At 42.3% G+C, this 22,043-nt stretch overlaps 1 protein-coding gene and 1 long non-coding RNA gene across 7 annotated transcripts in view; one reads left to right on the forward strand and one right to left on the reverse strand.

Annotated features, from left to right (window-relative positions):
* The window catches only part of SMYD1 (SET and MYND domain containing 1), a 43,561-nt gene extending 28,148 nt beyond the window's left edge, over positions 1–15,413 (reverse strand). Inside the window, exon 1 of the mRNA XM_055796915.1 lies at positions 15,290–15,413. Within this exon, the coding sequence (XP_055652890.1) occupies positions 15,290–15,333 (44 nt within the window). The 5' untranslated portion in view covers positions 15,334–15,413. The remainder of the gene's footprint in view (positions 1–15,289) is intronic.
* LOC114012890 (uncharacterized) lies at positions 614–20,989 on the forward strand. Of its 6 annotated transcripts, none has more exons than XR_008745961.1 (6): positions 614–774; positions 12,514–14,716; positions 15,892–18,099; positions 18,467–18,621; positions 19,487–19,580; positions 20,533–20,989. It is a non-coding gene; the product is annotated as an uncharacterized LOC114012890 (long non-coding RNA). The 6 variants fall into 6 exon arrangements; XR_008745962.1 differs by having other exon boundaries at positions 12,514–12,650; XR_008745959.1 differs by having other exon boundaries at positions 12,514–18,099.
* The last annotated feature ends 1,054 nt before the right edge of the window (positions 20,990–22,043 follow it).

Genomic DNA, 22,043 nt, shown 5'->3' on the forward strand with positions numbered 1-22,043 from the left:
AAACAACCAGACACTTCCACTTGTCCTGAAGCAGGCCAGAGCCATCACAGAGCCATCAGCACAAACCTCCCAGTGTTTACACTGCGCAGCATAGAAAAGTCACTACAGGAAATTAGCCTCTGTAGTGGGACCTTATTACAATTTTATTACAATATTACTACTACAATCAATCACAATTTTAATTGCAATGCTCTGCTGCTGTGATCCATGATGTCAGGATGCTCTGATCTCACCTGTTACGCATTAAGTGCCTTTTAGATACATATATTTGCCAGCAGTACTTCAGCACCTCAAAATTAAGTGCTAATTTTTTTAGGAAAAAAAAGACACAATTTGGACTGTCATTAATCACACTAAACACTGTTTCTGATCCCCAGATAACAAAGACTATAGAACAGAATAGGATAACAAATAATGTAATTATAACAAGTATCTCTTTTCCTAGTAGCCAACTAAAACCAACAGATCAAAGTCCTTCTAGGACAGAGTTACAAGAGACCAGGTCTCTGCATGGGCAGGCAGCTGTGGTATACCCACTACAATCCACTCCTCACCCTTTCAGGTCACAAACACACACCCCCCACCCCACCCCCGGCATTTTGGCTGATAAGAGTGTAACAACAGTCTCACTTCTCCCCTTCCAGCCTGGTGGATGCCACAGTGGTGTGTGCTCAGCCGAGCAGCACAGGAGGAGCTGAGCCATCCGACTGCGTATCACATCCCTGGTACCACCGGACCACGGTCTCAGACCCAGCTGTGTGTCAAAATACAGTGGTAAGCCCGTCGATTTGGGAAAAAAAGATAAAACCCCCTGGGAAAGTTGGAAAGGACCAAGAGAGGCTGGGCGAGAGAGATTCCTGCTTTTTAAGTATGTATTTGGAGCAGTAAACCTACTTTCAAACCTCGGGAACACTGAATTTCAAAGCCAGCTGGAGAGGTACCAGTTGTGGAGCGGGGAGCAAGGCTGACCCCGACACAGCAGGCGATTCTGTGCTCGGGGCCTGCCTGGACACTGGGCTGGAAGGGCCGGTGGCCCCATCCTCCGCACAGGAGAACAAACAGCACCCTCTACTGCCCTCTAAATAATTATCCAAAGCAGAATTTAATCAAATTTAATCGCCGCAGCGCTGGACTGTGGGGAGCAGTACTCAGATGAGACGTGAATTAGAGAGAAAAAAGGAAAAGAAGAGTAGTAAGAGCCCTGTCCTAGGCAGGTGCTCCTCAGACTGTCATTATAAATGTTAATTATAATCACCTGCAGGGTGAGGGTGGGCCCTGCCTCCGGATGAAACCCCTTTCTGGGGTGACAGCGGGGAAAATCTGGGGCAAATGGGAGTGTTGGCTCTCCTGGGGGTGGGTGTGAGGGGGGCTGAGGGGAGCTGGGCCCTGGGGAGGGGGGATGTGTGGGGCTGGTTTGTGCTCCAGCAGCAGCGGGGGGGGGGGGGGGGGGGGGGGGGCAGTGCTGGGGCCAGCCAGGGTGAGGGGAGAGGTCTGCAGCTACCGGTAGTTAGCTACTAGGTAGACACAAAGCTGTTACTAGTAGTTACCAGGCAGTTACTACAGTGCTGCTAGGCTCTTCCTAGTAGTTACTGGGCAGTTATTAGGCACCAGCAGTTGCGCAGCAGACCTGTGATGTGGAGCCCTGGAATTGAATCTTAAGGTTGTGGCTGAGAAATGGGAACTTTCCAGGGCCTCTCCTTCCCAGGTAACCTCTCCTGAGAGACATCACGCTCCTGATGTCTGGCAAATAGCACCCAGAAAACCCACTGAGCTAGGGACACCAAGCCATCCAAAATGGGTGTAAAATACTCGCATGTTGAAAAGCTTTGGTCAGTGGTTTGTAAGCATTGACTATTCAGTTGTAGAATTAAAATCATGTTAAAAAAAAAAAAAAGCCCCACACTTGCAATGCATAAACATGGGCTTTTTTCTTAAATATGTGAAACATCCATTAAGGGCAGATTTGCCCATTGTCAATTGCATTTACTAGTATTCTTGAAGAGAAATAACTGGTGGAATTAATGACTTAAAAAAGCTGACAGCTATTTTAAGCAGTCAGCTTAAGATAGCTGTCAACTTTCTGGAGAAAAAAAATATCAACGCAAGTATGTATGTTCTTCAAAGGAATATAGTTGGGGAAAGTTAGGAATGCAGTCTCAATATCTTTAGGTTTAAAATCTGGTTTTCGCATGTATTTCTTGAACTGAATTGGCATGTTCCTGAACTCCAAAATGTGTTTTGGTGCATTAGCAGCAAAGCCTTTAACTTTAGAAGTACTTTGACCCCCTGAGAATTTCAAGGGATTTTAAGGGTCTGAAGTTTGTGTTTCATAAATTCTCAGTGTTCAGATGTAGCTCACATGATTATTTTTAGTACAGAGCTGATACAGGTTTTGTCGTGAGCCAGATGCAGCAAGGATTGCTGGTTATGCTTGTTGATTCATAGCTGTGCCAAGCAGAGCTGTGGAACTGAATATTATGGGTAGTTTCTGGTTCAACAGGCTGTTGAAGGAGGGTATCCTTTATTTAAATACAAAATTAGCAGTACTTTTGCTTTGGAAACTTTCTGTGGCAGTAGTTCTTGGCAGTTGATTCACTCACACACACACACACCTTGGGGTTTGTTGTTTATTTTAGCCTAAGGGAGTTATTTTGACTCAGTGGTAACAAGATAGAAAGCCTTGGTACCTGTAAAGAGTGTAGTTAATCTGTAGTTACAACCATGCATCCTTTTTTCAAGATTATATAGTGCTGTCGTGTTATAAATGACTAATTTCCCCTCCCCCTCCTTTTCTATCCTACATATTTTCTTCACTTACTGGAGGGGGGTAAAAAAAGAGTTGGGTACCAATTCACTGACTATGTTTCTCACCAGCGTTCCACAAGCCTGTCTTAAGTAGCACTGAGAGTAGCCAGAGAAATAACATTGCACAAATTGCTATCATACCATCATGTTTATGTGAAAGCATTTATATGTCAGGAGAGAGCCAGGCAGAAGGGTAAGTAACCTGTCTTAACCTACCTCAGAGGGTTTACAAAGTGGGGACTGGGAGGTGTATTTCTTACGTGTTTTTAAGACACAAGGAGGGCTAAACCATGACAGAGTGAAAGGGGAAAAGGGTCTTTTATCCTAAGGAAATAACTCAATGCCTGGCAAGGAAACTTAACAGCTTATCCTGCAGCGTTTGAGAAGTCTAATGCATTAGATTCTTCTTCAGAAGGAATCAACCACCCAGCACAGATTAAATCAGCCTTCTGTTGCACCCTGTTCACATTTTGCCTGTATGTTTCAAAAAGTAAAGTACAGCTGGATCCAGCTATGCTCAGAGAAATTTAAAAATATCAGACTTGTTTTCTGAAATCCTGAGAAATTTGTTGCAGTAAAAATGATGACACTTCAAAAAAATTTGCAACTTTTTTGCTGGTAAATGCAGAATAGCTGATTCCAGTCTGCTTCAGCTGTGACGGGCTGGCCCAGCTCATCCAGCTAGGATGCAGGGAGCAGAGGTCAGTGTGATGTTAAGCAGAGGCAGGGAAGTGGAAACAAGAGGCCATCAGGGAGAGAAATTAAGAGAATGCAGGAACTGTATTGCAAGAAGTGGACACATTAATTTTATTAGTAGTGATTGATGTATTGTACTTCAGTCTTAGCGCTTTAAAATATTTTCTGTGTCCTGGCTGAGTTCAGCACTAAGAGAGCAGGTGAAGTGTCTTGTTACCTGCTCACCCTGAGCAACAGGGAGGGCATTGTTTCACATCAATTGCAAGCTTCTGCTGTTGTGTGTCAGGGCAGATCACAGATACATCTCGCCATCAGGGCTTTTAGCACTGTTTTGGCTTAGTTTGTGCATTTGAGAAGGTTTGGGCAAGGCTAGGTTTAACCTCTGTTTTGGTAGGGTAGTTGCACACTTCAAAGGCCTCCTGTGTGTGTACAGGCTTAGCCATGTGTCTTAGTCAAATCTGTGATAACATGTGATATTCAAAGATGCATATAAATGCTTGTAAATTAACTTGTTACAGTATTCTGTGGGGAAAAATCTTACAGTTTGAGTGATGAAACTAGTTTATAGAAACATGAAGTGCTGGCACTAACAGCATTTGTTTCCAAAGAACAGGGTCTAGTTTGGCATTTAAATTTTATGATCACCTGAGCTTTGGAAATGAAACAAAACAAAAAAAAATCATTTGAAAAGATACCAGTGACTAAACTCACTAAGAAAGTTAAAATTTAGTGCTACTACAGTATTGTTTCCTTGGAGAAACATCCTTCATCTAACTGCAGATATCAAAATCTGCCTGGTTCAGCCTCCATTCCTCATATGGGAATACAGTGCTGTAATAATACTGCAGTTCAGTATATTTGATAAGGGTTTTAAAGTTTGTTATCTTTGCCTGCCTGTTCTAGATTCAATGTGTATTGATATGTGAGCTTATGTCAAAGGTTGCTTTCTGACTCCTACTGTACAGTGACCGTGCTTTCCTGCTGTACTACAACTAAAAGTTCCTGGATTTCAGTGATGCTGTTTGCCTGCAGGTTTGGACAGCTGATAATCTAAGCATTCAAGCTTTTGTTCATCTTTTATCCTTTTACGGAGTAGGGATATAGTTGCCTGATCACCAGCAATAGAGTTTGCACATCTTGTAAAGCTACAGCCAGTCAGCTGAAATAACTGACTGTGCACAGGCTCCTGCCATTCTTTCTTGCAGAGTATAGCAAATTAATGTAGTGCACGTGATGTAAATTAACCTGTTTTACTTTGCAGCTGGGACAAGCTTCAGCATGCACACTCAGTTACTGTGAGGCTGGCAGGTGGTAACCTGGTAAGATGTGCTAACTCCATGGTTTGTGCAGATGTGCCTTGGAGACAGCCATGTGAAAGGACTTGTAAAATGAGAAAACGTGGGTCAGTATTTGCTCTTGAGAACTTGCAGTTGTTGAACTTGGTTCGTGTATATCCATCTATTTCTCATTAAAATGCTGTTTGCTGTTGGCATTTGAGGGCAGAATTTAGCTATGTCATTTTGTGGGTTTAGTATATTGAACTTGAAAGTTTATGCCTTTGCCTTAAGGGATTTTCTAGCCTAGACTTTTTCTTTACCACATTATTCTGCTTTCTGTCTTCTTTGCCCTCAAGAATTGGGAAAGAAAAATTAATAATAGACTAAAGCTGGGAGCATTTTCTTTTTAATCAAGTGGTAGAAAATCCTGGGCTGAGCAGGCTTTTTAAAATTACCTGGTTTCTGATGCTTTAATTAATGTTAGTATTTTTCCTAGCACATTTATACTGCGCTGAGGGAATACTTTTTTCCTTGGCCTTTCCCACATGGATGCCACTAAGATTCCTCTACAATTAACCTAGCAAAAGTGAGGAAACAGCAAAGGTTTAAAGTTGAAAAGACATCCTCTAACTTTTCTCAAGTAGTAAAATATGCAAGGACAAGAATATTAAAATGTTCCTAAGCTTTCTCACATCAGTGTTTTAATGGCTTTATTGAATTGCTTTCAATTTCAAAATTTATAAAAAAAAAAATAAAATGCTGGGTGCACTTCTAAGGTCATCACTGAGAATCGAGAAGCAGTAAGCAAATCATTGTATCTTTCAGTTCAGACAGTAAGAGCCTGACTTATTAGGTAACCTCTTTGGTTCCAGATTTCAAAATCCACCTCTTGTGTTTTTGTTGTTTTTTTAAAAATGTGTTTAAATTGCTTCAGCTTTCTTGTTAAGAGAGCCTGCAGTTCCCGTTGCCTTCTCAATGTCCCCGTATTTCAGTGTTTGAACATTAAAACAATCAAGTTGATCTTGTTTTAAGAATGTATTCCACATTGCCTCTTGATTGCTTCTCATTGTCTATTGATTTAGGCTGGCTTTATTCTCTATATTGAAAGAATAATTGTATAAAACACATCCCTAGAGAAGTATTTTTGTAAACACTAAATGAATAAGCAAGACTGTAAGTATATTTGATATCACCTGGATATTCAGGTGGTACTTGATGTTGTCTGTCTTCACCAGTGTTAGTCACTGTTATGTCAGACAGCTTTTAACTTCACTTCATATGAAGTTTGTAGCTTCTGTGTCTTCTGAAGGCTCTCAGAAGATGCAAGTCAGAAAATGATACCAATAAAAAGTATGTTGTGTTTTAAGCATATATTTATTGTTATGGTCTAAATCTGCTCTAATAACAGATTTTTCTATTGACTCGGACATTTTTGTAAGTCACCTTGGAGATAAGAATGTGAAGTCATTTTTACAAGAGTTAAAGTGGGTATGTTTAAGAAACCTCTTGCACTGGTCCTTGTAAAGTTTGAGTGGGTTTTGGTAATTAATAACTCTCCAGTGATTCATGGCTTGTCTTAATGGTGGAGGGAGGACTTCTAAGGGTGAGACCAACTCACTAAAACACTAGATTTTAATGAAATTATTAGCTTAAATCTTAATCTTAAACTTAGAAGGTGGCATCATAAAAAAATAGAATTATGAAGCAGAACTCCAAGTGCAACTTAAACAGAACATTGACTTAGAAGGAACAGTAATGCAGCAAATACGCTGACTATTTCTTTGAAGAGGAGTAGAAGACACAAGTGTTTTGGCTTGTGGCTTGCCTCTCCAGCCTTTGCAAACATCTAAAGCTGTACTTTTTTTTTTTTTCTTTCCTGTGGAACTGTATCGCTTTCTTTGATTAGTGGCTATGAATTAAAACTGCATGCTTTTTTGCCCCTTTTGTGTTTGCCATCTGGAATGTGAAGATCATGACTCTTCGCTGGCTGGATTGACCTGTCTTGACTATGTGTGCTCAGGGGTGGCTTGTAAATAGCTCTCTACATGCTGCAGCTCACCAGGCTTGAGGTTCCCATGTACTCTGATCCCTGCAAAGTTGAGCTACTGTTATTAACTTTGACCAGGACCAGTCTGCTGAGGCCACAGCACCATGAGAAAAAGGAAAACTTCCCTCTCTTACACAATTCCCTCTCTTACATGAGTGTGGAGCAGCCATCACAGTGAGAAACTATGGTGGAGTGTTTTATCGGCAATAACTCACTGAGTGCTTTTCAAAAGGTAACTTGTAAAAAGTAACTTGTAAAATGCAGCTGAAGTGGGAAGGAGGCATTGTGTCCTTCTCTGATAGTTACTACTTATTTCATACTTAAATAGCAAGCTGTTGGCATCTGGAGTCACTTACAAAACCATTTGGCTTGAAAAGCTTGGTTTTTAAACCAAGATTGTTCATGCCCTAACAGAAAACAGTAATTTAGAGTGATGCTGTTTATGCCAGTTATGTTGTTTAGGATAATATAGAAAGTGAGGAACATTAAAGTGAGGAACAGTTGAATTAATTTTGGCCCTTCCCTTTGCAGTAGGTAACTAATTTCTCCCATGATACTGTTGCAGAAATCAGATGGACAGAAAGGGAAACCAGAGTTTTCAAGCTTCAGTGCCTAAATACAAACGTACCTGCGTTTGAGAATGTAGGTTTAACGGTGTTGACCAAGTTTAACAAGCAGGCAGCAGAGCTGAGAGTAGACCCAGGATCCCCCAGTCAGGGATAAACGTATGTGTACGCAGGCACATGCATTTCCCTGGCATACAGTGCTTGAAGACAGACAGTGATGCTGCTGTCTGGTTTCAGGTAGGTTTCTCAAACGTTTTCAGTGTGGAAATAACAACCAGTCATTAGCATCTCAAATGAACTTACCTTGTTCCATTTCTCTGGGCAGAGGCATAAGCTATATTTCCAGCCTCGTCCTCTCTTACCTCCTCCCACCTCAGCCTTCCTTCTCTGTTAGGGCTCCATGGTGTCTGCTTGCATTGAATCTGATTGTAAAGCAGACCTTTGTTAAAATGCCCAAGTATCTCAGATGACTACTATAAATTAATAGTGATACAAAACTGACAAGTGATACAGATTGACTTCTGTGTATGTGTGCGTGGTTTGCTTTTTGATTGATAAAAAAAATCTTTTTGGCACCTATTATGTGTCCTAGACTTTAAGGTCTTGAATCATAATAAGAGTCAAAGTAATCACAAGAAATACTATAATGACTGCTGAGAATTAGTAGTCAAAAGAATGAAAAATATTTTATTCCTTTCTTTGAAAAAAAAATATGGAAAACTTCACCTGTTTTTCTAGTTTTCCCTTTGGGAACTATGTTAATTCTAACATGGATCATCACTAAGGATAGTAGTTGTCTCCAAGGTCTGCTTTTTTTTGGCCTTGACAGCCCAACAACAATAATTTTTTCTCTCTTCTTTTTGTGTGCGTATCTGTTTTGGTTTTTTTTTAAGGACAGCCTATAGGTACTACATTCATGGAAGTCTAGACTGTCTTTCATGTTTTCTTCCTGGGCACGCGAGTGAAGTATGATGAAACAGGAAGATGTTGCCTGTTCCATTGCTGGAATTTTGCCCTTTCTGCCTGTGTGGTACTTGAATGCTCATTTCCCATTCTGTCTAATCAACTTTGACAGGTACATTTCTCAACCCAGTTCCCTCTGAAAAGAAATACTTCTTAAAGAGTTTAGGAAGGGTAATGGGACAAAGCAAATGATACAGGTGGGGTAGGTGGTGTGTTGGCGAGCGGATAATTATGTTTGCTTGAACTAAGAAATCTATAAATACACATGGTTAATATCTGCAGCCTCATGTTTCTGTAATTGTTCATTGTCACCCAGGCTGCTTTCCCTTTCAGTGCATCCTTTTGCTGTGGTCAATGCCACCTTAGATCAGTGCAGTAGGTCAGGGGGGTGAGGTTTGTGCTTGCACTATGCCCACTAGAAATGGGCTCTAATCCTTCTTGGTGCTTCTAGACACTTGCAAATCAAGAACTGCACTCTTGTTTTCAGCCCTGTGTGGTCACGTACCTTCATGTAAACAACGCACCCTCAAGACTACCAAAGCCCCAGAGCTAATTATTTTAATCTACCATATGAGACCCTGTGTCTTTTAGTGACAGCCTTACCTGATGTTAACATCTGTAAGCACCAACACATTGTGGATCACCTATGCATTCAGAAGGTATGCTGCTCAGGACTAGTCCTTGCAATCTCATTGTTGTGAGGTGACACTGAAAGAGGGGCCATTACTGAAGAGGTACCAGTCTGGTCTGAAGGATTTCTGAGCCCAGAAGCCAGAGGAAACTGTTAGAGTCTTCCATGCTTCCCATGAACATGGAGTTAAGTCTTTGAGGGATCTTTGCACTTCCTTTATTGGGACCTTATGAGTATCTGAGGTTAATTGGCTGTGCTAAAGTCACTTGCAATGCTCTTAGCATTTCAGTAGGATCAGATTCATCCTTTGATTGCCAGCAGCTCCATACATGTGCTGCTTCACTTTGTGCATCCTTTTACATACGTGAACTGCTGTTAGGATTTGCAGTTGCTATATTATGTCTTTTCTTAGGATGTCAGTGGCCTTCACAAAACATGAAATCTCACAGCATGTCTGTGGCAGTACCAGGCACCGTAGGTTTCATAATACAGCTGAGCAAACTGTGGCAAGGACAAACCATAAGACCTGCTAAGAATCACATGAGAAAATTGCTATTGGGTCATTAGCAAATAGGTGTGGGCTGGATTAATGTCTACAGTCCAGATAGTCAAGAGACCTGGTTTTTCTCCAAAGTATGGGCTGTTGACAAACATTAACAGTTTTTTGGGGACTAGCCTAAAAATAAAGGAAAAGCTGCAGGGAAAATTACTAGTTGACTTCATCATGTGGCATGAATGTTTGTCTTTTATTAAAAAATAAATAATTAATTTCATGTCTTACATTTCTAAAACATTTTTGTCCATATCCTTTTATTAAGGAGCAGTCCCTTTGTGACAAACAGCAGTTGGGTGGTTCTGCAGTGAACCACTTCTTAATGACAGAAAGTAGATTTGTACAATTGCTCCGAATTTGTGATAATGGTACCTTTATTTAAACATAAAAGTTTAAAACATAAAGGCATAAAAATTACAAGGCCAGTATGGCAGTTCTGCAAGGCTACTGCTTTTGATTGATTCTCTGAAAAGTTTCTGATGGCATGGTTGCAAACTGTAAGATAAACTATTTTTAATCTTTTTTCTTAGTTGCCAGGAAAGATACCTTGTGATTATGAGAGCTGAAGACCTCAAATTCAGCTTAATATTTATAAAATTGGTTGCACACAGGCAGCAGTAGCATAGATCTCCCATTTTTGTGCGTCGCAAATGGTCTTGAGGCATAGTTAAAAAGACAAGGGGCAGATTTTTTTGTGAGCACATAACATGTCGCTTGGCAAAGAGGGCTGTTGATGTGTGTGGTTGCTATTGAGAAGAAGCTTGCAGTTGCCCAGACCAAACTGAAGACCATTTACAACTCACTGCCTTGCTAGGATTTAAGTGAGAGATACATCAGTTTATTCCTGAACTTGTCTCCATGCAGTTCGTCGGAAGACCATGTAGAAATACATTATCCAAGGCATATATATTTGCCTAAAAGTCCACTAGGTATACAGAAAATAAAGGAAAAGGCTGTGTTTATATGTACAGGTTTTAACGTTGTTTGAGGCTGAAGTTAGCAGATCAGAGTTTTTAAAGTGGCTACCCAGGGTTTTCAGAATTGTTAGGTAGCTGTGCTCCTGACCGACTTCAGCAGCAGCTGCTGTATCCTTTTTGTGGGTCGGGATGTTCTGGCCTTGTTTGGCTTAAGGAAAGCAGGTGAAGTTGTGCTGTGCTTGGCTGTATCATACTGACAAAGCTGGAGCTGAACTCCCATGCTGTTTGCTAGTGTAGCAGCAGGTGAATGCCAAGAGCTGCGCTAAAGCAGGTTTAGTTACCATGCTCATGGTGCTGGGCTGCGTTCCCCAGCCAGGTTATTGTTTGGGAGCCCTGCCTGTTTCATGTGGTATATGTTAATAGTCATCTTGTGACCATGGCGTAAAACTGACAAGAGCAAATCTTTAAGGTTCTAAAATCAAGGCAAATGTCGTGAACTCTTTACGTGTAGATGCTTCTCTCGTGTGGGAAATCAATTCTTGGGCTTGACAACACTACAAGTTTTAGAGTGAGGTAGGAGATTTCACTGAGATTATTGTAGCTCTGCATTCGTCGTTGCAGAGGGACAACAGTGTTAAAGAGGTGAAAAATGGAAAGACAATGAGAAATAAAAAGACAATGCTATGAAGAGAAAACTAAGATGTGATAAATTTACAAAAAGAATCTTAAGTTCTGTCAACCTCGTTACAATATTGAAGAATGAAAACAGCTGTTGTAACAATGAAAAGCAATATTTAAAACTGTCCCTAGGATATATTTTAGTGCAATTCATCAGTTACTGCAAAATGCTACTGAGGACAAGGACACAACAGGGTTCAGGATGGCTCCAGGAGGCACAATAGAAGTTACTTTGACAACCAGACTTGTGCTCCTGATAATCCAATTTTTCCATTGTAGTGGTCAGCCAAGAAAAAGGTGAACAAAGCTCCATTTTTAATTTTACGTTGTAATGTTTTTAATTTTTCACATTATAATGGTTTTAGGGTGGGTTTTTGGTTTTTTTTGTAGCATGCACTTGATTGGGTTTTGTCTGCCTAGAAGACTGCAATTCACTGTTAAGTCAAGGAAGATGCACTTAGAATACTGTCCTTAACTAATAAAAAGAAGTCTACCTTTGAAACAAAGATATGTTTTCCAGTGAGCAGTTATGCAAATTGAAATAGAGTGGATACTGCCCATGATAGCAGCATTTGATAGACTTGTGCCTAGTTGCATTGCAGTTTGCCTTTTGTTGTGTTTTTAAAATAGAGAATACTGTTCTATTTATCTTTCTCTAGGGAGCTGTTTTTATAGTTCAGTACGCTTGGACAAATTGATGTAATTTTCCTCTGTAAGTTCTGTTACAAACATTGGCAATTTGTGCATTTTGGGTACAAGGTGAGCTTTCATCTAATGGCCAGAACTAAATCATTGGATTTTCTTGTGTGGATCAACTCAAGTTACTGTGTCTGTCTTTCACGCCTCTGCTTGAAGGGGTTAAGCTAAGTGAATCAATAACTGTAGAATATTGAACATTTCTGGATGACTCATACTACACAATAAAAAAGTTCTAAAGGACTCATTACCTGCCCATTGCACCTCATGAAAATAAAGTTTTTATTAGAAAATTAATTGTTATATTGGGGGCTGATGGCAAACCATGCCACAGTGGCATTTTGATACCCAGTCGTTGCAGTCTCAGCCGAAAGTCTCGTCAGAACCAGCTTTATTAACACCTGTATGTTAAACAGGTCAGGACTGCTGCTTTGGGATACTGAAGTGGGGTTAGCCATGCACACAGCCTGAGAAAGATCTGTGCACCTGCCATTCCTCAGGTTTTGTCAGTGTCTGTAGAGCTGCCGACAGATTTTCAGCTGATTGCACATGCTAACGTTGGCTTCTCAAAGCAGTTTGGTGTTCCTTGTTTTCGGGCTTCCACTGGAATTTGTGTGGCTCCTAGGGCTCTCAGATGAGACCTTCAGTAAGCCATGGACACTGGAAACGCATCTGTCTCTACAGGGCTTGAGGCAGGTGCATCACCCAAGAGAAAGAAGGGAATTGCGTTGTCTGCCCACATTGTGCAGAGCTGGGGTTGCACAGAGAATCTGGAGCCTGTGTGATGTCTTACTGAAGGCTGCTGGACTGAGTAAATACAGGTAAGTTCTGAAAAGCGATCATTTAAAAGCAGTTCCATAAGACGCCATTTAGTATCTCTCTTATTGCCTTCAGGCTGCAAGAAAGAATTTTCTGAGCCTTGATGTAGGATCTGAAAGGCATCAAGCTGTTGGTTTGCACCACTCAAACAGAGCTTTTCACTGGGTTCATCTGTTTGTGGAGGCACCTGTGCTGAGCTGCTGCTCTCAGTAAATCTGCCCAACTGAAACTTCCTGTTGTGGGTTGTTTTGGTGTGGAATGAAGTAGAGACCAGGGTCCTGAAGCCTTGAATTCTGTCTGATTTGTCTTAGGTTTAGTTTTGTGTGTTGAAAAGCCGTGAAAATTACTTAGTCTGCTTTATTTTTTAAGGACTTGTGTTTTGTGGTTGATTGCAATCTTGGATTTAGGTTTCTTCCTGCTGCTGCTAAGTTATAAATCTGAGTAGTTAGCATCTGAGCTGTCCAGTAACTTAGTCTATCCTCTGACAGACAAGCTTAACTAGATAAGTTTACTACTAAACAAAGCTGAGCAGGAACATGTTAGGTGCCAATAACATTTCATTAGTCAGGAGTCTCAGGAATCTGAACTCAGAGGTCCATGGGGGTTCAGCTTTAAGTTCAAAGTATACATAGGGTTCTTGTTCTGGTGCCCATCCTTTAATCTCTCCTGGTTTTTGTTTGAGGTCAGTAATGCCTCTGCTTTCTTCAGTGGCTCCTTTTCTTCCCTCAGAAGTTGTATGTCTTTCTATATCTTTCCAAAGACTCCTTCCATGGCTTTCCTTAGCCCTTGCTTGTCACAATTTATAATTAATTAAAATTAATAACTGCTTTTCTCCTTATTTGCTTGGGCAGAGAGTAGGTTCAATCAATTTATTTATGCCAACTGTTGCTGACAGTTATGAGCTGTTGTGAGCTGCCAGCTGCAGGCTGCTTGTATTGTCCTACAGTGTAACTGGGGCAGTTTTCAAGCACTGTCTCCTATATATCCTCTTTGCTTTGAGAATAACATGGGCAGCACTGCAGCTTGTCTCCCATGTAAGACAAAGAATGACTTTCTCTTCTCTCAGGACACCCTAATTTAGCAAACTAGGCATTGTAAGATCTCTGATATTTCTGCCACCCTGTCAAATAGGACCGTGCAAATATGACCAAATATGTACAAATACGTCTTCCACAGTTATTAGCAGCGAACTCTTGCTCCGTGTGGTCACGTATGCCTCCTTCCCTTAGGAAGTTGTTCTAAGAAAGCAATCCAGCTTCCAGCAGATGAAAAGGCCGTGACGTAGTACTTGTACGCAAGAAACAGGCTAATTCAAGGGACTTAAAGTGCCAATTTACTTGTTTTGAAATAAGAATTACATTTTTGGAAGTCAGGAGAAGGAGATGAACAGCTCTGAAAATATGGTAAAAGCATGAGTAGGCAGAACAAGGAGATGGTTTTGGTTTTTTCAGTTACCATTCCCAAATCTCTGCTTGAACTTCATACCCTCCTCACCCACCCACTGGAAACTGGTTGCACAAACTATGTAGAATAGCTCTAAACAAAGTTTCTTGGTATCAAACGTGAAAGATAAGATCCCAAAAGAAGTGTTCTTGCCACATTTTGATTAAAAAATGATAAATCTATTGTGCAGATGCTGCAAAAGTGACATAGCAGATTCTCATCTAGCAGAAGTGACTTAGAGCTCTAATTTAGATAAGTGAGATCCAATTTTCTAAGGTCATAAATAATGATTGTTGTTTGTGTGTTTCCCAATTGCAATGTTCCTAGTCTTTCACATTTGTGCCAATAGTTATCTACACGTTCGCATTTTAAAATACCAGGCACAGAGACTGATGACTTTATTTACCCTTTACTGTAAATATCTTTTTTCACTTCTTAGTAGCAAAGGCATCCACACTGTCTGTAATAACAGCTAATTCTCTTCATTCTGTTCCTTCCATTAAAACTACCAAAACATTACAATTCTGATGTGAGAAACAAAGTCACAGATCTTTCTGTCGCATCTGAGCAGAAGGACTTGCAGATCTGTCTGGAGACCCCTTGGAGTCGATGGTGTTCTATGCAGGTATGAGGGCTCCTCTGTGAAGGCCTAACGGCACTGAATTTGATCTGTCTCCTCTTTCAGTAAACTCATGTGCTGCTTGCCTTTATGAATGAACTGCTGTTATCAAAAAGGCAAGTCAAAACTGTGTCCATGTAGCAGAGCACAAAAACAAGGTTAAAACTGCTGTTAAAAACTAAGCTTCTAATGAAGACTCCTGCATTTCAGTTTTAGCTCTGTCCCTAGTTCATCAGGTTACCCAGATCAAGTATTTAATTCTTCCAAAGTCTCTTTTTTCATGTACAGATGGTGCAGAAAGGGACTCTGGCAGATTTGTCCTGCTCATATTGTGCCCCTGAAGCCAAGTGCCACTGCCAGTTTCCCCTCTTTTCTCCTGAAGGTTACGATCCTTGGGACATCCTTGTGTCCCTGCACCCACTATTCCCATTCACCAGCAAACAGATCGGCTCAAACTCTCCGTAAGGACAGCTGACATTAGAGGGAGGCAAGATCGCCCTTCTGCTGGAGCAGGAATAAAAAGAAATGCCTGAAAGCACTAGAGTTGCTTAACACACTTCATGGAGCCTAGGTACTCACCTCTGAAAGCAGCTGTCGTGTTCAGGTCCTATGAAGAGGGACATAAGTGTGCTGTTCTGCAAAATAGTGTCACTTTTTTTTTATAGTTTGTTTTCCTTTTTATGACTTTATACTTTGGTTTCATGACTAGCTGCAGGATGTGAAAAAATTGTAGTGAGATTCTAGTGTGAGGTCTGCCTGAAAAAGGCCACAACTGAAATGGGCTGTCTCTTTCTGCGTCTTGTGAAGCGAGCAAAAAGTTGTTTTCATGGTGGAAGGTTCTCTGTTGAAATGTTGTCAAAGAGGTGAGAACCACCGAAGCTGCCTTGCGTGCCCTGAACTCAGGCTGTGGTTTCAGCGAGGCACACTGGGAACACTAACAGCTGGCAAGTTAACCCTACCGTTGGCCTATGAGACATATACCCTGGTCATATCTAACCTGCTAACTTGTCCAATGTATTTTTATAAAGATTAAGAAGCATTCAGCTGAAGTCAATGTAAATCGCCTAAATGCAACACCCTGAGTGGCATCTCTATTTTAGCATGTATCTGTGGAATCAGGTAACTGTAAAATGGTTGAGCTGGTTAGAGGACTATTACAGTTTAAGTTATTTTTTTTTCAGGGTGGAGCTGTTGGCCAGCACTGCCATCCAACAGCATGGAAGCTAACAGTGTGCTTAATGGCTGCATTTATCACCCAGAACACCAGGATGAAATCACCAGAGTGAGGACTGGGAGATGTGGATTCTCTTTCCAGCCTTTTCACAAACTTCTCCTGCGATTTACAGCTTGCCAGGAACATGGTGCCAGATGAGCTCTTCCAGCTGCAGCTTTTTTAACCTTAACATGTTATAGCTGCTGGTTCTTCACATCCACTGGTGGAAATGACCTGAGGGGGAGGAGGTTAGAGGCCTGTCAGATCTGCTGGTGTCTTTCCACCTGTACCTGTTTCCTATCCTGCTTATATTGTCAGGGTGAGTTGGTGAGCAGCTAGGCACAGTATCCTTTTAACTCTGACCAGCTGTAGCATTCCCTGACTGTACCCATAAACTGGTGATGTACCACAAAAAATGAGTCACAAAAAATGAATAAATAGGAAACCATAAATAAGTACAGTGCCATAAATCTTGCTGTGAGAAAGCTTTGGAAAAAGAGCAGCAGCGTTCCTCATCTCCAAATAAGCTACTGTCCTTTATTTCGAAGAGCTCAATTTACAGTGGAAGGCAACAAAGTGCTCTTTCAACCAGTTATTTCTGGCAGAGCAAAGGTTTAGGCGTTGATTCCTATTGAACTTTAAGAAAATTCTGTTTTGATTTCAGAGAGCTACAGCAAACTGCCTGTCCAGCTTTGCTGCTAGGTGTGTGCTGACAATCACTCCTACTCCAAGGTGGAAGGCTGGGTGCCTTCAATTTCCACAAGTGACTGACATGTGACATTTCTACAGGTCTTGGACACATACAGGAGACGACCTTGCACAATATGCTGGGTACCACTTGTCTCACAGTTGGGCCGCATTGTAGGATTGATACTTGCCACTGGGCCAAAAGATACCCTCAGGTCACAGACCTGTTGCTCTTGCATTGACAGGCTCAGATCCTTGGTTTTTCTTCACTTGATGCATGAAAGTTTGAAATAAAACCAGAATCTCAGTGAGGGGAGTGTGAAAGAACTGGTACATTGTTGGGGTTTTTTTTTCTGAGAGCTGTGGGGAAAACTGAAAATATCTGTGTGTGGGAGGGAGGAGAGATTTAAAAGAAACATTTAAAATTAAGTAGGATTTCTTAGAATCAACAGTGAAACTGTTCACAGCAATGTTCTGAGCACTAATGTAACAAACAGTTGAAATGCGGTTGTTTTCCCCAAAGCTAAGTTCTAGGTGTTCCCAAACCACCTGCATTATAAATTCAAGCTCCACAGGCTGAACCACATTTATCGATAATGTCATGCCGTAGGAAAAATACTTTGACTATGATACCTCTTGCTGGTAGCTAAGCTTTTTCCCCTAAAAATGTTCCTTTTGGAACTGCACTATATCAGTCACTGTTGATGCTATTTCTGAGCCACAGTGGCAAAACCTTCCCATTTGTAGTCAGCAGAAATGATGATCTCTATTTCTCTTCGCTCCCCTGTGTCAGTGATATGTCAGAGGTGAATAACACACTGGCGTACCATGGTGGGATATGCAGGTTCTCGGAGCGTTAATCAAAACTCTGAAGTCTGTGTACTTACATTCATTTGATTTTGTGCAAATGAAGTCTGCCTCAAGAGCATGACAGGAGAAGCTCTGGGGTCTTTTTTAATTAAATCACTCTGCCTTGCTCAGCTTCACCCCAGTAATGCTCCCTCTCTTGCTTTGTACTCCTCATGTTGCTGCAGCACCAGGAAACCATTTGTGTCTCCAGTCACGAGTCACCTGGTGTGTGACCACTGAAATGTGAGATTTCTCAGCAGCTTGCAAGGTTTGGACTTTTGCCCACTGCTTAGAGGTCAGTAGAAATTTTGGTGCTGTAGCTTCATGCAAGTCCGGATCAAGGGACCATGCAGGACGCACTCAGCTCGCAGGGGTTTTCTCAGACGGCACCTGGGTTTACCTTCAGCAGGAACATCTGTGCATGCACTGAGGTTCCTCGGCCAGGAGGCTTAGGGCCCCTTGGGAAGGCACCAGATTTGAACGTGCATCAGCAGCTCCTTCACACGTGAGCTCCTTCCCTGCTCCATGCTGTCATGCTCAGGGTGGAAGAGGATGCCCAAGAAGCCAATGTGAAATCAAGACTGTGATAGCAAAGTTGCATCCTACAAAGCAACATGGGACATAAACCCTACCCCATCAGGTTTGTATAAAGCCCAGAGTCTGGGAGGTGAGTGGTCAGCAGTTAGTGCTGCTGGTGTTTGTGTCTGTTCAAGCACTTACAGATCTGTGATGTGTTTTGAAAGCTCTCGGGATGAGTCTCTCTTCCCTGCTAAGTCATTTCATGTCACTCTGTGAGGGTATCTTTACTCACAGCCTAAGCAAGCAGATTTACTCATTTCCTTAGAATTGCCCTCAAAATGAGAGGATTGTGTGGAAGAACCTGTGTTTTAAGAAAAAACCCTTTCAAATCAGGCTGAGAAGGTGATGCCAGCTGCTCCACTGCCTGCCTTCCGGTTTGTTTACATCTCTCTTTATTCTTTTTTTTTTTTTTTTTTTTTTTTTTCTAGCTCAGCAAATGAAGACATCAGATGGCCCACACCAGCCATGCTCACTTAGGAGTGCTGCTCGCTGTGCCTGCGGTGAAGGTGCTGGGTCATCCAGGCTGAGCAGAGCTGGCGTGCTGCTGCTGTGCAGCTGCAGACAGGGGCTCGCTGGGCACGGGGTACGTACGCTGGTGCATAGCTTGCCTTTCGTCTTTCCTCTCCACACTCAAACCACCAAGAAGCACCAGCTGGTGAAGGAAAGGAGGTGGAGACAACACTCACAAGCTGGTGTCCATCTCAACCTCCACTGTGTAGCCTTACCAGCTCTCCACCACTCGTCTCATAGCTATGTCATCTTTCGTTATGATTTTACTGCTCTGTATTAGCTCTGGCAACTAACTGGGTTAAGATTATCAGCCACGTTTATGAACAAGCATGAAGGAAGTGAGGTCAGACATAGCACAGCTCTTGTGGCAGCACTTTCTTGTTTATTGGTGGATGTGCTGTCGAGGCAAATAAGTGTTCGGGGTTTTTTCTTTTTTTTAGCAATGTTTTACAGCGTATTCTGATGCTGTTTGCTTAGGCAAACATAGGCAAGCAGGCATCTTTGTAGTGTTACTGCTACATTGGCTAATAGAAAGCAAGGATACTGTGATGGGAGCCTCCCAGTGAGGTGGATTTGTAGTGGTTTTGCTTCAAAATGTGCTCATGTGGCATTTGACAAATAAAGAGACTTCAGAGACCAGCAAAAGGAAGCCTAGGCTGGTGTTGTCTAAGCAGTCTTGAAACTTAATAAATAAGCATCTCTGTCCCCTTGTAGGCATCTGAAAAGGAGGTTTAGTTTTGAGAAAAGCTGACTACCTGCTGCTCAGTAGCACTAAAAATGAAAGATGGTCCAATGAACTGTCTAAAAAGAGATTTGGGTGCCTTGTGTTAGACCTCCAGGTTTGAAACTTACGATCTTTAATCAGTTTAAGGGTGGCTGCGGAAATGCTGCAGTCATTAAACTATCTAATGGCAGTTGCTGTTTGTTTTCTTCCTCAGGAAATCTGTAAAGATTCCCTTGGGAGCAGTTGCTGCATAAGCCATGGGGGCTCGTCACTTTCCCCACTGAAAGACACTTGGCTCTGACAGTGAGGTGAGTCTGCTGCTTTCCTCTGTCCTCAGTAATGCCTGATCATATATGGGTTTCTGAAAATATTTGTGTCAGTCCTTGTATACACAGTGTATTTTCTGTAAGACAGTCATGTTTTGGCTCAGTGCAGAATATATATCCGTGCAAGCCCGTCTGTGTCCTTTGAATGCGTTCGGAAGGATGATACTAGAATAATTTCCTGGAATTGCATGACAAGGCTAAACAAAGGGTTATATTAAAGTACTGACTGCATATTGCCAATAACAGGGAATTTTTACTCCAGATTTCCTTTCTTACTGTGCTGGTATCAGCTAGGACTTCAGTTATCATACTGGATAAACCTTCATCTGTTTGAGGGGTGGAAAGGGGGATATACATACAATGCAGGTGGCTCCAGCCATGACTTTTCTCTCTGCACTGTTGGGGACCATGCGTGGGCCAGTGCAGCATCCATGGGCATACAGGGGACAGCACCCATCTGGGCAGATGGGATGGGAGGGCCAGGCCTGTAAATTTGTGTCCAGCTGCACAAACAAGTAATCAAGAGGCAAAATAGGGCATGATTTTGCTGGCCAGATGTGTACTCTTGTCCCAGGACTGGCGTGAGTAACGTACCTCAGTTTGATGGAGGGAGAAGTGGCTCTGGGCAGACCCTGCAGTACCAGCCTGGGGAGTGCTATTTCCACATGCCGTAAATTCACACCATGGCTCACCTTGTAGGGATGTGCCCTACAGCTGCTTCCTGCTCGCAGATTGGGTCAAATGCCATTGCCACCATCACTCATGCAGATGCCGCCAGCTTCCTGTGCCTCGATGCAGTAAAACCTCACATTACTTCTAGAGATGCTAGGAAGAAAGGGAAATGTAGTTGAAAGTTCAAGAGGGGTGGTTTTCCCTCGTATCTTCTAGCCTGCACTATTCCAAGTAACTTCCTGTCTTTCTGTTCTCTTTCCAGGTACCTGTGATTCTTATCCACTGCTGAAACTGCTGAAAGCAGCTGAAGGAGCAAGGGTGTTTTGATTGCCCCATGCTGTAGAAGGCCTAATTCTTAATTACAGTCTTGTGTTGGCTTTGCCAAACTCAACAGTAGTGCTAATGATAGATCTCTCTCAAAATTGGAAACTGTTTCTATTGTGTTTTATTTTTGAAGAAAAGGAGTGAGCCCATAAGAATGTCCTGCGTTCCCTCTGTGGGATATAACTTCAGTCATTTCACCACTCCTAAGAATAAACTGACTCCCTACTGAGTTATTCATAATGCCTTTTCAGCCAGGCTGATGTATATCAGATCACTTCCTGAGGCTGCTGTGAGGAACACATCAAGCATCTCCCCTCGTGCTGAGTGCTGGCACATCACAGAATTTCTGTGGGACTCTACAAAGAAATAAAAAATAAAAATCAACACAAGCCAGACTCTGTCCCACATCTCAGATGAGCTGCGCAGCTTTTTAGCTCTCAAACCAACTCTAGTCATTGCACCCTCTGATGTTCTTCCTTATTCTGCCTCCTAAAACTCATTTCTTCCATCCTGCCCATATGTAATAAATCATGATCGACCAGGATACAGCAGCTGCAGTACATCACTGGTTGTATCACCCTGTCCCTGGGGCTTTCTCGCTCTTCCCTTTTTACTGCTCTGCTCTACTGGGTCATGTCTACAATAATTTTATAGACTGTAAATAGTTGGGGCTAGTATGCAGCTGCTCTGTGAATCACCTGGTGTGCTCTGGGGTGGAGTAAAATGCTTGGGAGTAAGAGGAACGGGGGAACAGGTTGCCTAGCCACTGAGCAGGGCTGATAGGAGTAAAACTTTTGTTCTCAACCATAAAGGTAACTTACGGAGGAGTTGCAGCCAGAGCACTGCAGCAGGCGGTCCACTGCTGCTTTGAGATTGAACCCTCCAGGGTTATCAATTTGCTTGCTGCTGCTTTTGCTATTACAGGATTCCTCTGATGCACAGTGGCTTACAAAATGCATGAGGTTTGGAGGACATCAGCCTGGAGGGGTTCTAAGGCAGAGGAATCCCCTCTCAGTGAATGTGCACGTACCTTGTAGGTGCTGGGTGAAGGCAGAGAGCCTTGTGATGTCCTGCTCAAAGCAGGGAGTCCTGAATGATGATCTTGAGTGACAGTCATGTTCAAGAAGCAAGAAAACTGGTGTTGAGGAGGGTAGAAAGCGCCTGATGGAGGAAGGGGGTAAGTATTAGAGGTGGGAAGGAGAGAAGAGAGAGAGGGGAAACGTAGAAAAAGGAGAGCCGCAGCCAAGCCTTGAGTCTGGAAGGCTAAGTTCACACCCAAGAGTGACACTGGCCAAAATGCTGATGATGGGTTTAGGGAGGCAGCTCCCAGAGACAGGAATCTGCCAGCCTGGCCATGCCTGAAGAGGTGCAGAATGAACCCTGACAGTTTTCAGAGCCTCAGAGACAGAAGTCCCACAAGAATTCCAAACTCTTTTGAATGTTTTTATG

The sequence above is a fragment of the Falco peregrinus genome, chromosome 2 (assembly GCF_023634155.1).
Source record: "Falco peregrinus isolate bFalPer1 chromosome 2, bFalPer1.pri, whole genome shotgun sequence".
NCBI lineage: Eukaryota > Metazoa > Chordata > Aves > Falconiformes > Falconidae > Falco > Falco peregrinus.